General features: G+C 36.1%; 1 protein-coding gene across 1 annotated transcript in view; it reads right to left on the bottom strand.

Moving 5' to 3' along the window:
* Positions 1 to 907: 907 nt before the first annotated feature.
* Positions 908 to 16,738, bottom strand: part of KIF11 (kinesin family member 11) — a gene marked incomplete at its 5' end in the record, with an annotated part of 46,181 nt that continues 30,350 nt past the window's right edge. The window contains 8 exons of the mRNA XM_081105221.1: positions 908 to 1,652; positions 4,273 to 4,389; positions 5,661 to 5,812; positions 7,805 to 8,027; positions 9,828 to 10,107; positions 12,933 to 13,039; positions 15,392 to 15,550; positions 16,028 to 16,153. Coding sequence (XP_080961347.1) covers positions 1,521 to 1,652; positions 4,273 to 4,389; positions 5,661 to 5,812; positions 7,805 to 8,027; positions 9,828 to 10,107; positions 12,933 to 13,039; positions 15,392 to 15,550; positions 16,028 to 16,153 — 1,296 coding nt within the window. The 3' untranslated portion in view covers positions 908 to 1,520. The remainder of the gene's footprint in view (positions 1,653 to 4,272; positions 4,390 to 5,660; positions 5,813 to 7,804; positions 8,028 to 9,827; positions 10,108 to 12,932; positions 13,040 to 15,391; positions 15,551 to 16,027; positions 16,154 to 16,738) is intronic.

Raw genomic sequence — 16,738 nt, 5'->3', positions numbered from 1 at the left:
GTAAAGCAAAACTAGCACAAATTTCTTTCCTTCTTTACAATTTCACAGATAGAAAATTTGTAACCATAGATCTTAGCAACCTCAGAATATTTTTTTTCTTATTATGTTGAGAACTTCCAACTTTTCACTTAAAGGATGCACTTTACAGCTTCTCTTTAGCATATGCAAATTGCCAGCATCAGTACTCTTACATCTTGAGGACATTAAATAAGGGTTACTCGAAAACAAGCACTGCTACATTGCAGCAATCTGATTGTGGACACCACTACTGGATATGCTGGGCAAAGACCATTCACACCCCAAGTGGGATGGAATAGGGCGGCGCAAGATTTCCCCATGCTACTCAGAAAGGCGCACAATTTTAAAAATTTATGAATTGTTTATTTCTTAAATTTTCCATTTAATATTTTCAGACCGTGGGTAACTGTGAATGAAACCACAGAAGCAAAACCGTGGATAAGGAGGGACTAATTAATTTCTTCTAAGTGTTCTGGTTCTTCATGTTGAAATACCTCAACTTCCAGAAATTTGGTTGCCAGATCAAAATTATCAAAGCTCTTCTAAAGATTAAGATTTCAATAGAAAAAAATACACATATGCACATTTTATTATATACAAAGAACAAGTTTTATCAGGTAAACAAAAGAATACAAATTATAGTCATAATTAATAGCTTCAAAAAGCCCTTAAACTACTGTGACTTTCTGTGTAAGACACAGGCATTAAAATGGGGTCACACAGCCATTAATCAGAGATTTAGGAAGTTCTCCCATAACAGCAATCTATATTCTAAAGAAGCTGGATTTTTATGAACTCAGTGGAGGCTCATGTGTTAGGCCTCATAAAGGAATTAAATGCTTGCATGTCTAGGGGGTAAAGAAGTAAACAACTGAAAGGACCTCCTTGGGTTATGTTTATTGTTGACAGTGATTTCAGAGATAGCCATAAAAAAGTATTAAAGATAGCAAGGTAAAATTCTGGCTATCTCATAATAAATGAATACCAATCTGGAGCTCTACAAATGGTTTATTGACAAATAAAATGCGAGAAAGTGAACTTAAGAAGGCAGAATGGCAAAGTCTGAGGAAGGAGGCAAGCAAATATAGACATAATTCAATCATAGTAAAAAAATAAAAAATAAAAAATAAAAGAAAGGAGATGGTCCTTCCCAAGACCAAGCATTGGTGATAATTACCATTCAAGCCTAGAAGAATAGTGCAGCTCCTATATATTTGCTATTTAGTAATAGACAAAAATATTTTTCATTTGTTATAAAAGGACAACTTTATATCCAAAGCTAGAAATACATGTTTACTCAATGCAAATCCCAAATGAAACCCACTTAATACACAGTGAACTACAGAATAACAGAAAAAATGGGAACACATTAAATTCAACTTAATTTACAATATTGCCCTGATATTTTCTATTTGTTTTTAATCTATACACAAGGCTCAAGGTTCTGGAGTTATGGGTTTTTTCATTTTAATTAAAAATAAAATTTAAAACCCTCGAGTTAACTAAAGATTTATCTGGGCTCGTAGAGGTAATCTGCTCTTTGTAACCGATTGTTCAGTAGTTTCTTCTACTTTAGACCTCTCCACTGGATTAATGCCTCTGTTTTCTTTGTCTTTTCCATATGATTTTTTATGCTGTAGATGTAAGGGGATAAATTAAGTCAATATAAAGTTAACATTTGATACATATTAGCTATACTCTTATTTTCAAAATTCTATGGATTATAGCCAAGAAATTAAGTGTGGAGAACTTCCAAAAAGACTCAGCACAAATTTGAACTAATAATCTGTCTGGCAAGTAGAAATGAATGCCTGCTTCATTTTACCACCAATGGAAGGAGTAGAGAGAAATATTAATTTTCTATATGATACTCCAAAGCCTAGTCACAGATTTTACTGTAGAATAGTGATTCTCAACAGGGAGCAATGTTGCCCCTCCTCCCCCACCCTAGGGGACAGTTCATAATGCCTGAAGGCATTTTTGGTTATTAAACTAGGGGGTGCTATTGGCTCCTAGTGGGTAGAAGCCAGAAATATTGCTAAACATAAAATACACAGCACAGAGGACCAGCCACCACAACAAAGGACTATCCAGCTCAAAATATCAATAGTGCTGCTGTGAAGAAATCCTGGGAAAACAAAGATGTGCTATCATGAAAAAAAGGGCAATACTATTTTAAGCAGAGGTATATGGGCTACCTTAACACATTTTTAAAAAAACTTTATCTTTTATTTAAACTTATTTCATTTGGAGATGTATATTTCATTGAAATCCTCATACTTGCTTTAAGAGATGGCTGATAATCATTGTAGTTCCAGTTATCAATGCTGAGACAAATCATAAACTATTTTAGAGTTTCAAACCCAGAAAACTAACCTCCACCCCAAAAGAATACTATCAGGGGGAAAATAATTTCCGGGCTTTAGCTAAAGGTCTAAAATCCAATTCCAAATCTTTCCCAGTACTGTAGGGACTTCCTTGCCATAGCTGAACCACTAAGCCTAGTTAAACAGTAATAATGAACAGATTTCCAAACAGTAATTAACTTCTTTTAACTCTCCCCCTTTTCTTAACTTTGTAAGATATAAGAGAGAGTTGAAAAATGGAAAGAAATATAGAGTTCTCTACTAGTAAAGAATAAAACAAAAGTAAGAATTTGGGGATGAAACTGCCTTAGGCAGACAGAGAGGAATTTAATAGAATCTGAGCAAGAAGTTTTATCATCTTAAATTAGGGATGGAGCCCGGCTGGCATGGCTCAGTGGTTGAGCGTCAACCCATGAACCAGGTAGTCAGGATTCAATTCCCAGTCAGGACACATGCCAGGTTGTGGGCTCGATCCCCTGTGGGGGGCATGCAGAAGGCAGCCAATCAATGATTCTTTCTTATCATTTATATTTCTACTAGTGGCCTGGTGCACGAATTCATGCACAGGTGGGGTCCCTCGGCTTGGCGGGTGATCGGGGCCAATCGGGACCATCTCGTCCATTCCTAATCGGGGCCAGCCGGCCAGGGGGAGGGACCATGGGAAGTTGGCCGACTGCGGGAGGTTGACTGCGGGAGCACACTGACCACCAGGCGGCAGCTCTTGCATTGAGCGTCTGCCACCTCGTGGTCAGTATGTGTCATAGCTACTGGCTGTTCATCTAGTCATAATGGTCGCTTAGGCTTTTACATATATAGATATCTCTTTTCCTCTCCTTTCCTCTCTGAAGTCAATTAAAAAATATATATTTTTTTAAATTAGGGGTGGAATCTTCAGACCTTGATGAAAAGACCTGCAAGTCTATCAGAAACAGGTATAAGTATATACATGTCAGAAGCAGCCCTTCAACTGTAAAACGGAGACATCCATGTCCTATGTAAGGGAGTCCTTACTTCACAGACTGTCTAGGCTCATGTCTTCAAAATAGGTGAAAGGTGCTAGGCAGTTTATAGTGCCATATTCCCAAAAGGGTTTAGAAAGGGGTAAAAGACCTAGCCGGTTTGGCTCAGTGGATAGAGCGTCGACCTGCAGACTGAAGGGTTTGATTCCGGTCAAAGGCACATACCTTGGTTAGGTTACAGGTACTTCCCCAGCCCAGCCCTGGTCAGGGCGTGTGCAGGAGGCAACCAACCGATGTGTTTCTCTCACATTAATATTTCTCTTTGTCTTTCCCTCTCTCTTCCACTTTCTCTAAAAATCAATGAAAAAATATCCTCGGGTGAGAATTAACAAAAAATAATAAAAGTGGGTAAGAGACGTTACAGGATTTAACTGCACAAGATCAAGGCCCACAAGGAGCTCAGGAAACATGGGGGAATTGTTAACATGGCCAAAGCCTCGGCAGAAGAAATCACTAATATAACTCGAGAGGCCTTTGGTCTTTCAGTCTTATAAACCTCATAGCTCTCAAAGTCTGATTATGGGCAGAGAAAGGCTCCAGGACTTCTAGATCAAAGGTGGAGGGAAGAGAAACAACCACTCTCAGTATCCATTCTGAGTATGTAAGAGGCAGAAAGGGACAGCTGAAGATTACCAACTGAAGATGGAGACTAAGTCAATTTTAGCCTTTATTTATCCTACAGAAAACCCCTGGTACAATGATCTAATTTGTGTAAATAATTTAAATCAGAGAAATTAACAAGCCATTCCAAAGGAATGGTTAAAATATTTTGCTGTTCAACCTACTAAAAGTAATGCCTTTATGTTGAATAGCAAATGACTGCTTATACCAGATGTGGAAGAGTTATCTGATAGGATATAATCAGGTACCTGGAAAAACGGAACCCCACTACTTGAGGAACAATCCACACTAGCATTTACAGATGGCTCTTGATTTAAAGGTTCTTCAATAGTGTGCTCCAGAACTGCCTTTTCTTCATTCGAGTCCTAAAATAAGAAGCTGGGTAGGTGATTAAGTCCAAGGGCTTAAAAATCTTCCCAAAAGTAAAGGCAGTTTTCTTCTTTGAAAATAACACAATAGCTCTGGCTTGCTCAGTGGTTAAAGCGTCGGCCCACTGACCAAAGGGTCACAAGTTCAATTCCCTGTCAAGGGCATGTACCTTGGTTGCAAATTCAATCCCCGGTCCCAGTTGAGGCTCTAGCACAGTGGTTCTCAACCTTCCTAATGCCGCAACCCTTTAATACAGTTCCTCATGTTGTGGTGACCCCCAACCATAAAATTATTTTCATTGCTACTTCATAACTGTAATGTTGCTACTGTTATGAATCATAATGTAAATATCTGATATGCAGGATGTATTTTCATTGTTACAAATGGAACATAATTAAAGCATAGTGATTAATCCCAAAAACAATATGTAATTATATATGTGTTTTCCGATAATCTTAGGCGATCCCTATGAAAGGATCCTTCAACCCCCAAAGGGGTCGCCACCCACAGGTTGAGAACCGCTGATCTAGCAGGAGGCAACCAATCAATGTTTCTCCGGCCCCCGCGCCCCTTCCCCTCTACTCTCTCTTAAAAAAGAAAAAAATCAATGGAAAAAATAACTCCTTGGGTAAGGATTAAAAAACAAAAGACAAAACAACACAATATCCACTGTATAAGTTAAACCTCTATAAAATTAGTAGAAAGTTCACAAAATAATGAAAATAACCCCTAATGCTTTCATATAGAGAAGTACCTAAAATAAAATGTTAAAAGTAGTATTCTCAGAATACTGGGATTATAGTTTCTTTTTATTTTCTTCTTTGTCCCTTTTTGATTTCCCAACTATTCTATAATTAGTATATTTCAGAGCACAGATTGTGGAGCTTGTCTAGATTCTAATTGCAAGTCCATCCTTGTGACTTGGGACTATATAATTCTTAGTTTCCTTGCCTACAAAATGAGGACAGTACTAGCACCCACCTCACAGGGTTATTGAGAGAATTATTAACTCAGTAAATATATATGTATAGTGCTTAGAACCATATCTGGCACATAAGCACAACATAAAAAGTAGTTATTATTATATTATCCATTAGTCTAATTATTTAAAAATGTCCAGATTAAAAGAAACATGTTTAATGGTCAGACAACTATTATGAATGAGAGATAGGGTAGAATTGAAAGGAAAAAAATAAAATTCTTCATGTGAAATCAATGACATCAAGAGTTTATGAGAGTTCTAAAATTATGATTCTTTAAATTTTACCTGACTGGTGTCTTCTGGATTGTTTTCGGAACAGCTTAGCATCATTAACAGCTCAGGTTGTTTCCTTTCCAACTGATCAAGGAGCAGTTCACGTGGTTCAGTTCTCACCAGTGTTGATGGGTATAAATAATTTTTCCTCTGTGGTGTTGTTCCTTTAGTAGACAACATTTAAGTGGGGAAAAATTGAAGTGTGGGATGTAAATAAGATTTTTTTATTAGAAATTATACTAGTCTTGTCACCTGTTAGGCATATATTACTTACAACTAATATTTCCTAACTTGACAACTGATCTTAAATAGACACAATTTGTTTTCAAGATTCAACCTACCCCAAAACATAAAGTTTTTACATCTCTGAGGCTGCTCAAAAGACGTGTTACAGGCTTTGAAAGGAGTCAGAATGTTCTGAGAAATGGCATCATTTTTGGAATAAGAGTAGTTTTCCTAACATGATCACTTTGATAGGGATACTCATTTCACTGTAAATTTGGTGGGAGCTAAATATTAACCAGTTAAATTTCTTTATAATGAACTCATACTCTCATAATTTACATGAGTATTTACCTTTTGGCTTAACATTTATATTCCTAATTTTATTGAAAAAAATATTATAGGACTCTTGGGGGAAAAATACTTAGTATCAAATACTTGCTTTTTTAAAAAAGGTTTTAAGTATTGATTTAACATAAAATTTACTGAATTTTTAGTAAATTTCCAGGGTAGGCAACCATTACCACAATCCAATGAATAACTCAATTACTCATCCTGTGCTAAATAGCTGGTTAAACTTTCTTCCATACTGGCTTCCCTGAATCAGTATAGCCTACACTGACATTTGCAACCTCTGACCTCCCAAAATGGTGATTCATAAATGCCAATCTAATAGTCCATGACAAAATGAGAGGTACCCATAAGAAAATGTAGCCCTGGCCCAATAGCTGAGGTGGTTAGAGCATCATCTCGATATGCCATAGTTGCAGGTTCAATCCTTGGTCTGGGCACATATAAAATTTAACCAATGAACACATAAATAAGTGGAACAACAAATAAATGTTTCTCTCTCTCTCTCTTTCTCTCTCTCTCATTCTCCAAAGTAAATTTTAAAAAATAATGAAATATAAAGAGAAAAGAAAAAAGAAATGTACAATGTGGTAAGCTTTGCATTAAAATAGGCTTATTTAATTACATTCCTCTGTTGTTGTTTTTAAAAAAGCTTTTATTGACTTTAGAGAGAGAGGAAGGCAGGAGAGAGACAGAAACATCAATGAGAAAAATCAACATTGATTAGCTGCCTTCTGCACGCCTCTCATTGGGGACCCAGCCAGCAACCCAGGCATGCGCCCTGACTGGGAAGTGAACTGGTGCCCTCTTGGTGCATGGGTCAACATTTAACCACTGAGCAACACCAGCCAGGCTCTTATTTTTATATGAACAAAAGAATAAAGGAATATAATTCAATAAACTACAGTTCTAGATAGATGGTTCATTTTGTTTATTTTTAAAATGTCCTCTCTTAAGACAAAGCCAGTTCCCCAAATGCTGGTAAAATTTTGCTCAATTACAATGCCCAAATTTTTAGGAGTATATGTCACCTATATCATTATCTCTAACTAGAGGCCTGGTACATGACATTTGTGCACTTGTGGCAGGCAGCGGGGGGGGTCCATCAGCCCGGCCTGCGCCCTTTAGCAGTCCTGGAGCCCTCAGGGATGTCCAACTGAAAGCTTTGTCAGCTTTCAGTCGGACATCCTTAGCACTGCTGGGGAAGCGGGAGAGGCTTCCGCCACTGCCGCTATGCTCACTAGCCATCAGCCCAGCTTCTAGCTGAGTGGCACTCCCCCTGTGGGAGTGCACTGGCCTCCAGGGAGCAGCTCCTGCATTAAGCGTCTACCCCCTGGTGGTCAGTGCACGTCATAGCAACCAGTCCTTCTGCTGTTCGGTCAATTTGCATATTATCTTTTATTATATAGGATGCGTAGTTAAAGCTATTTTAGGGTTCTAATATTTCCATATTTGAGTTGATTACATGTGATGGTAAATTCCTATCAGGCTGTGGCAGGATCTAGTTTTCCTGAACGTGTGGCACTGTATAAGGTTGAATCAACTTAAAAAATTTTACCAATTCAATTCCCCTTTTAAAGTACCTGTTGGGATATCCAGTTTCAGATCCTGTTGCAGAAAGCAATTAAGCTTAGTCAAACCAATTTTTATGGTTTCATTAAGTTCTAGATTTTGTGCCATTAATTTTTCTTCGTCAATATTTATCTGACCAAGAAAACTATTACGGTGGTTCTCATTAACTTCTTTATGTTCACTTAATTTTTCAGTAATCTCTGAACTTGAAGCCTCACAACTTTGGTTTACAACCTGTAAATAATGCAAATAAGCTTTTATTATTAAAATCAAAGTTGTCAGTGTTTTATTCAATACATCTTTTCCCCTTACCTTGAAATTTTCTATAAAAAGTTTTAAAAACACATGCAAAAATAGAGAATTAACACCTCTGTATTCACTACCCAGCCTCAACATTTATCAACAAATGGGGTTTTAATCAAACCAGATTGGCCATTTATTCCTTTTCCCCTCAGGATTATTTTTGAAGCAGATCCTGTATCATTTCATCCATTTACTTCAGCCTATATCTGTAAGAGTGAAGAGCTTTTCAAGAACATTCTCACATCAAAAAATTTAACACTGATTTCTTTATGTCAAATGTCTAATCACTGCTCAAATTCACCAGTTGTCTCAAGTGTTTTTCACAACTTGTTTGTTTGAATCAGAATTTATCATATTTGGTTGATATGTCTTAAGTAGGTCCTATATAATTTGTCATTCCAACTGAAATATTTTGCAGAGTAAAAGGGCCATTTGTAATAATTTCCATAGTACAAAAGATATATAAAAGAGGACCAACCCAGACAAACTAGGACTTAAGCCCTCTAGTCTTCATAATCTTTTGATACAGGTTTCTCCTTCCTCATACTTTTCTCCTTGTAAAATAATTTTTGTTGTTGAAGAAACCAGGTCTTTGCTCTATTGAATATCTCAAATTCTGGATTTGGTCAATTGCATCTCTATGCAATATTTTCATGTTTGTCCTCTGTATTTTCTACAAACTAGTTCGACCCAAAGGCTTGATCTAAATTAGGTTTAATTTTTTGGCAAAAATATTTCATAGGTAGTACTGAAAGCACATAATACCTGGTTGTATTTTTTACGTTATGATTAATCAATGGGTTTGGGTGTAGTCACCAAAACATTTTTCTTCATCCATTACCCTGCTAATCCAAGAAAGAATTCTTTCGAGGAAGACAGATGGATGCTCAATTGTTTCTCTTTATAACCAGTTTTCAAATTAATGCATTGCTTCCCTAGCATGCTCCAAAGAAGACCTATGAATTCATGAGTTTTAATGTATTTGATGTATTTTAATCGATTGTAGAAAACTTTTTATGCTCAAATTACACCATCTTTAAACAGAGGAGTTTCATCAGGTTAGCTCCTAAGTCTTTTTGACATAACCCCACTAACCTTTAATAGCTTCCTTATTATTTGGTATGACAAGATCTCTAGGCTCATTTGGTTCATTTCCTGCTTCAAACCTAAAAACAGCTATTTCTTCATTAGCCCTGGTTCCTTTTAGTGAAAATAACTTAGGTAGCTGAAAATACTTAAATTCTTTTACCTAATTCCTAAGATTATTAGTGAAATCCTGTTATTGCACAGAACGAAAAACCAAGCCAACAAAGGGCTCATGCAAGTGTTAAGTTCAAACAAACCTACAAACCTGTCAAGTATCCTCTGAGCAACCAGAACAACATCCTAAATACTTAAAGCTGTAACAGATTTGAATGTACTGAAGAGAAATAAAAGGCATATAGAATGGAAGGTATTATACATCAAAAGACAGCGTGCCCTTATCTGAAGGAACTAACAAGTCAAAAAACAGGAATAGATACAGAGCAGACAAACACTAAATAATTTTGAGACCTAGGAGACACATACATGAAACAAGACCATGTATAAGTTATACCAACTATAATATACTTTAAAATGTTGTCATTCATTATATTTTTAATGTCTTTTGTTTTTAAACCAATCCTTAGCCAAGAATATTTAATTTATCACTCTTTTCCCCAAGGTAGGTTCCAGTTACAAAGTTATTACCTCCAATAAGTTCTGAATTTCCTCTTCCCTTTTATTTAAGCCAGATAGCCACTGTCCAGAAAAACAAAGTGCGCTTGTGTTCAGAGCCTCACATCTCTGTTTAATGTCTTGAGATGTTATTTCAAGGTTGCTATTGAGTTTATCACAGTGTTTTGCACACTCTTCAACCAACTGTGTACCTTCTTGGTTAAAATGTCTGAGTTCCTGTGATAAGCCATCAAAATCAGCACAAAACTTTGTACTGTGAGAAGTTGTTTTGCTGATTATATCCTTAGATTTCCTATAGGAAAAGAGACCAACACTGTTAACATGGAAAACTTAGACTCAAAGGATACACCATTTGCCCAAGATCACACAGCTCACAAATGGCATATTTAAACCCGGCAGTCTGGCTCCAGAGCCCTTGTTCCTACTAGTCTTCCACGCGGGGAGAAGGAATGCTTTGGCCAGTGTCTTTTCACAGCAGACTGGCATCACATCTGCCGTTAGATGACCTTTGAAAATATCTTTTCTCATAAGGCCTTTCTCGGCTCTCCTCCAGATATGATGCTTTACTTGTACCTTTTAGAGTACTAACTATACAATTGTCAAAATGAAATCTGTCCACATGTTTTATTTCTCCTACTAGATTATGTTATTGAAGGGCTCTATAGCCTCTAGTCTAGTCCCTAAATGGTCCACAGTCATTGTGTTCATTTGCAGTTTTGCCTTGTTTATGACATAAATCATAAAAATTATAAACTTTATAAAAGTTAACTATAAAGCTTTCTAATAATTTAAAAACGACAGAAAGGGGGCGCTAATATAAGGTGACAAGAAAAGGTTTGATTTGGGGTGGTGGGCACACAGTACAAATACAGGTCTTAGAAACCCACACCTAAAACCTCTATGTTCATGTTGACCAATGTCAATTTAATTAATAAATATTAAAAAGTAAAGAATAAAAAAATTTAAGCCCATCCAGTGTGGCTAAGTGGTTGAGCGTCGACCTATGTACCAGGAGGTCATGGTTCGATTCCCGGTCAGGGCACATGCCTGCGTTTCTGGCTCAATCCCCAATAGGGGGTGTGCAGGAGGCAGCTGGTCAATGATTCTCTCTCATCATTGACGTTTCTGACTCTCTCTCCCTCTCCCTTCCTCTCTGAAATCAATAAAAAAATATTTTTTGAAAAATTAAAAAAATAATATTGGTGTGTGACAAACTATACACATAGCACAAATGTAACCCTGACATAAACCTAATGTCAGTTAAAATATACATTTAAAATTCATGTGGCTTCCTCTTCTCTGTCAGGTTCTCTTTAATAGTCTTCAAAATCACCATATATAACAAGGGTGGGGAACCTTTTTTCTGCCAAGGGCTACTTGGATATTTATAACATCATTCGAAAGCCATACAAAATTATCGACTTAAAAATTAGCCTGTTATATTTGGTCAAACGTTTTATTAACTCAACCCTAATGCCTTGGGAGGGCCACACCAAATTATTTTGAGGGCCTTATATGGCCCACGGGTTAGATGTTCCCCACCCCTGGCTATAGCACCACAGAATTAAACTGAGGAATGAAAGTTACCGTCTATTACCACTAGATGGTACACCATGTGAGTAAACCAAGTGAGTAAGCAAGTGTGTTAAAAACCAAAGTTCAACCACAGGTTAAGTGGAAATGATTGGAAAAAAATGTTTAAGTGGTAAACTTGGAGACTGTCAACACAAATCTATCCCAAGAAATCGCAACCTAGTAGGGAGATGAAACTTATTCAGAAGTGACTGCATACTATGACAGTAAATGCCGAAAGCAGGTCTCAAACTTCAGTATCTCACCTAGATTCCTGGGCTCTACGCCTGATTAATTCTTTTACATGCACACAATGCCAGAAAGATAGGAAAAATGACTTGCCTAGGCCTTAAAGAAAGTATACCGTAGTTCCCTCCCCTTTCTATTTCAATCCTACTCCTAGTATTTCTTTCCAAGCTATGGAATAAGCCAGAAATCCTAAGTCTAGACACTAGGAAAACAAAGTTGGGAAACACTTCCTAGATTCAGATTCAAGAAAGAAGAGTTCAGAATGGAACATGTACCAACAACAGGACTGAAAAACAGATGATGGGAGTTAGGTAGTAAGTCAGGTGCTAGCCAGAATTCTACAGCAGCTCTGTTCAATAGAAATATAACGTTGAGTCACATATGCCATTAACAAACTTGTAGAAAGCAACAAATGAACAAATAAAAACAAACAAACAACCTCAAAGACACAGATAACAGTATGGTGGTTAACAGAGAGGAAGAGGGATAGGGAGGGAGAGGTTAAAGAGAGTAAAAGGGTCCCCCAACTGAGGGACATAAATATTCTAGTCCTGAAAAAAGGAAGGTCATGAAAGACAAAAACTAAACAACTCCAGATTAAAGGACACTCGAGACATGACAAATGCAATGCATGATCCTGGATTAGATCCTGGACCAAGAGGAAAATTTTTTCCTTTTTCTATAAAGAACACTAGTGAGACAATTGACAAAATTTGAATTAGGTGTGCATACTAGGTAATGGCAATTATCAATATTAATTTTCTGATTTAAAATAATTACACTATGGTTATAAAACAGAGTATCCTTGTTTTTAGGAAATACACATTGAAGTATTTATTGGAAAGTGTGCAATTACATCTATAATACATTCTCAGCTAGCTCAGAAAAGATACATATATACATATATTTTAGAGGGGAGAAATGAGAGGAATAAGAATGATAAAGCAAGCATAATAAAATGTTAAATGAGCCCTAACCGGTTTGGCTCAGTGGATAGGGCGTCAGCCTGCGGACTGAGAGGTCCCAGGTTCGATTCTGGCCAATGGCATGTACCTTGGTTGCGGGCACATCTCCAGTAGGAGGTGTGCAGGAGGCAGCTGATCGATGTTTCTCTCTCATCGATGTTTCTAACTCTCTATCCCTCTCTCTTCCTCTCTGTAAAAAATCAATAAAATATATTTTTTTAAAAATGTTAAATGAGAAACTGGGTTGATTGTTTTTGTACTATTTGAAGCTTTTTATTCTGAAAATAATTTCAGGCAGAGAAAAGTTAAATAGAATTTTAAAACAACTTACTGCTCTGTATTTTTTTGGATATTATGAAGTGGTTTCTGAATGTTTTCACACTTTTCCTCCAAAGCACAGAATCTCTCTCCCCAAAGATTGATTAACTGGCAAAGTTCCTGTAAGAAAGGTGTGGGGAAGGGAAAAGATTGAAATTATGACACTTGAACTTTTTTTCTACCCTGACATGAAGTATTTTTCCATAGGTGAGATTTACATAAATTCCTTACAAGAGATCTTTACCTCTTTCCCATAGACGGAAGCAGTGGAAGTTGATATTAAAAAGATTTTATAGGATTTTTTTAAAATTAGCAACTATATACCTCTTAACTAACCAAATACATTATGTTTGAGAACCACTTTGACAGATACATACAGTTGTTTCTTAATTGACAACAATACTGGAAGGAAAAAGTAATGCTGATAATCTCATCAGTCAAGCAGTCCAAAATTATTAGATTTTGTTATCAATTACTAGAGCTGAAACATTTTACAGAATCTAGTTGGATGACATTAATAAAATGTCAATATAGAGTATGACCTTTGCTCATACTTGGCATCTTTAAAAACAAGCTCTTATAGGCTCACAACATGCTAAGGACTTGTAGTAAAAACCAAGGAAGAGTTGAAAAGGCACCCAGCCTTATTCACTGTTCAGTCTATCTTTGAATAAGACATTAGCTGATAAAAACTTATCTAACATTTTGATTATGAATAAAGTCTGCCAGTATTTTTACTAGTCTCAGAGTAGAGGGAAATGCAGATATTATCAGATTTACTTATATGTAAATAGGTGTTCAGAGTTTTACATAATTGTTTTGTTAGCGCTCACTTAGTAAACTTGCTTCCTTAAATAGGGAAATCAAACCATCCATGTTAAAATACTTTTCAGATCATAGGTATTTTGTTTGTTTTTAAACATTTGATTACTAATTTTAAACATTTCAAAACAGTTAATTTATAAAGAGTTGATGTACCTTAGAATATATGCCTAAAAAATTCTAGGCAGGTGTAAGGTAAATTCCCTATGCTGAGGGTATAAGAAATTGCTGCAATTTCAAATTGCCGGAATATATTCAAGAACTATATAGAAGATCCCCTCAAAAATAAATGCCTTTCAGGCAATATAATCACCACCAGCACCACTGTAGGATGATCTGTTCTAAATACTGATTCATGCCCGCATAGCCGGTTTGACTCAGTGGATAGAGCGTTGACCTGTGAACTGAAAGGTCCCAGATTCGATTCTGATCAAGGGCACAGGCCAGGGTTGTGGGCTCGATCCCCAGTGGGGGCCTTGCAGCACACAGCCGATCCATGATTCTCTCTCATCAGGGAAGTTTCTATCTCTCTCTCCCATTTCCTTTTTCTCTGAAATAATAAAAATATATTTTAAAAAATACTGGCCGAAACCGGTTTGGCTCAGTGGATAGAGCATTGGCCTGCGGACTGAAAGGTCCCAGGTTCGATTCCGGTCAGGGGCATGTGCCTGGGTTGCGGGCACATCCCCGGTGGGAGATGTGCAGGAGGCAGCTGATCGATGTTTCTCTCTCATCGATGTTTCTAACTCTCTATCTCTCTCCCTTCCTCTCTGTAAAAAATCAATAAAATATATTAAAAAAAAAAAATACTGCTTCATGCTTATGAGGGCTCTTTGTTTCCTCATTAGAAAACTGGGCTAGTAATAAAGCCTGTATTTATACTAATGGGAGAGATTAAACACGTAAGTTGCTCAATAAATGTGAACTATGATTTTTACTAATTTCTGATAGTAATCATGTCTCTAATAAATTTCATTAGTATTAATTAAGAAACTGAATAATATTATTTTAAAGTTGCTTTATTTCTTAGCTAAAAATCTTGGATATATTATTCTTCTCATTTTTGGTGATATGGATATGAATTCCCCCTCCCTCACTTTCCCCTCTAAAAGGAATCCTTCACTACCCACTACATTATGTCAACAGTATTACTGACCAAAGAATTCTGCAATGTAGTAATAACTTTGCTTAATAAAAGTTTAGACATTCTTTACACTAAGGAATAGTTTACATGGAGGACTATAAATTATGAATTACATTTATAATCAATTAATAAAAATTAAGAACTGTATTAATTTATTACAATTTAAATGTCTGACACCGAGGGGACAGAAATTGTAAGAGGAGAGCAGGGCATAGTTTATGAAAGTAACTATACATGTTACCACACAAAAAAATAATTTATCAAGTTATAATGTAGACATGCAGGCTCATTCAAAATGCTTCATGTAGCAAATCCTCAAATATTAACTGATCAATAAAAGTATTCTCAATTCTTTTATATTAATTACTGTTATAAGCAATAGTGGCTTTGGTATTTTCAGGTTTCTAAAATAGTTATAAAGCATTCATATTGTGTAACAGGGATTATCAAGTTAAAGATCATAAAATTTTCTTTTTTATACTCCCCACATCACCTAAATAAAATACCTGTGAATGGGTTTTCTTTATTGTCTTTAGTTCTTCTGTTAAATTTTCACATAGCTTCTGTGATTCAGCCAAGGAAGAAATTGTATTTTCTTGTAGTTCATGTAAATGGTCACACAGTGTACTGAGAAAGCCATCCATTTCCTTTTTCTGATCTTCTATCTTTGAAGAAAGATAATTAATTACTTTTTTAAATTAAAAAAATAAGTTTTTTTAATACATACAAAATAGAAAAGGTAGAAAACAGTGTGTAAAGTCCCTTTTTCTCTCCAGCTTCTAGAACCCCAGTCCCATTCCCACCTGAGATGATTACTACCATTTATAAATACTTCCAGACATTTTATGTATAACTAGGCATATATGCATACATGTATAGGTGCATTATCTTTCTCACCCACCATATGATAGCATGCTATATGTTACTCTGCCAACTTAAACATTTATCTTTATCATTCCCTCTAATTTTTCTTAGCCATCATTCTGCTGACTACATCAATGGCAGAGAGTATCTTACCTCTTCCCTCCTCTAGATTCCTTCTCAGAACGCATGGATTTTACATGTAAATCTCCAGGTGTGGTTTCAGATAGTTATTTTCTTAAACAACAATTTGATTTGGAGATAATAACAACACTTATTACCTTATTAGCCACTGTCAGTGAAGTCTTGAAAATATGCTTTAGTTGACTATTGATTTTCAGTATAGCCAACACAGTGGGGGATAAAATTGTTTCCAGTGAACTTAGAAGGTCAGTCTTAAGTGCATTCTGGTTTTAAAAATAAAAACAAACAAGTTTTAAAAAGAAAAATAATATTTTCGCTTCCATAAATCTGGTTAAATATCTTAAATACTTCGTTAACTAAACACACACATACTAAAATCCTAAGTGTCCATTTTCTATTCTTTAGAACAGTGGTTCTCAACCTTCCTAATGCCGCGACCCTTTAATACAGTGTCTCATGTTGTGGTGACCCCCAACCATAAAATTATTTTCGTTGCTACTTCATAACTGTAACTTTGCTCTGTTATGAATCATAATATAAATATCTGATATGCAGGATGTATTTTCATTGTTACAAATTGAATATAATTAAAGCATAGTGATTAATCACAAAAACAATATGTAATTATATATGTGTTTTCCGATGGTCTTAGGCGACCCCTGTGAAAGGGTTGTTCGACCCCCAAAGGGGTCACGACCCACAGGTTGAGAACCGCTGCTTTAGAGCTTATTTGTTCCCAGAGCTTACATTCTGCATAAATCACTTAATCCTGCCTATAGTAATTAAGAAAATGACAACTTACCATACAACAGATTCCTAACAGTCTAATGCAATGAAAGTCAGAAGAA

The sequence above is a fragment of the Myotis nattereri genome, assembly GCF_964212035.1.
Source record: "Myotis nattereri genome assembly, chromosome: 13".
In the NCBI taxonomy this organism is placed as follows: Eukaryota; Metazoa; Chordata; class Mammalia; order Chiroptera; family Vespertilionidae; genus Myotis; species Myotis nattereri.
The sequence above is the reverse complement of the archived record's forward strand: the minus strand, read 5'-3'. Positions and strand labels throughout refer to the sequence as shown.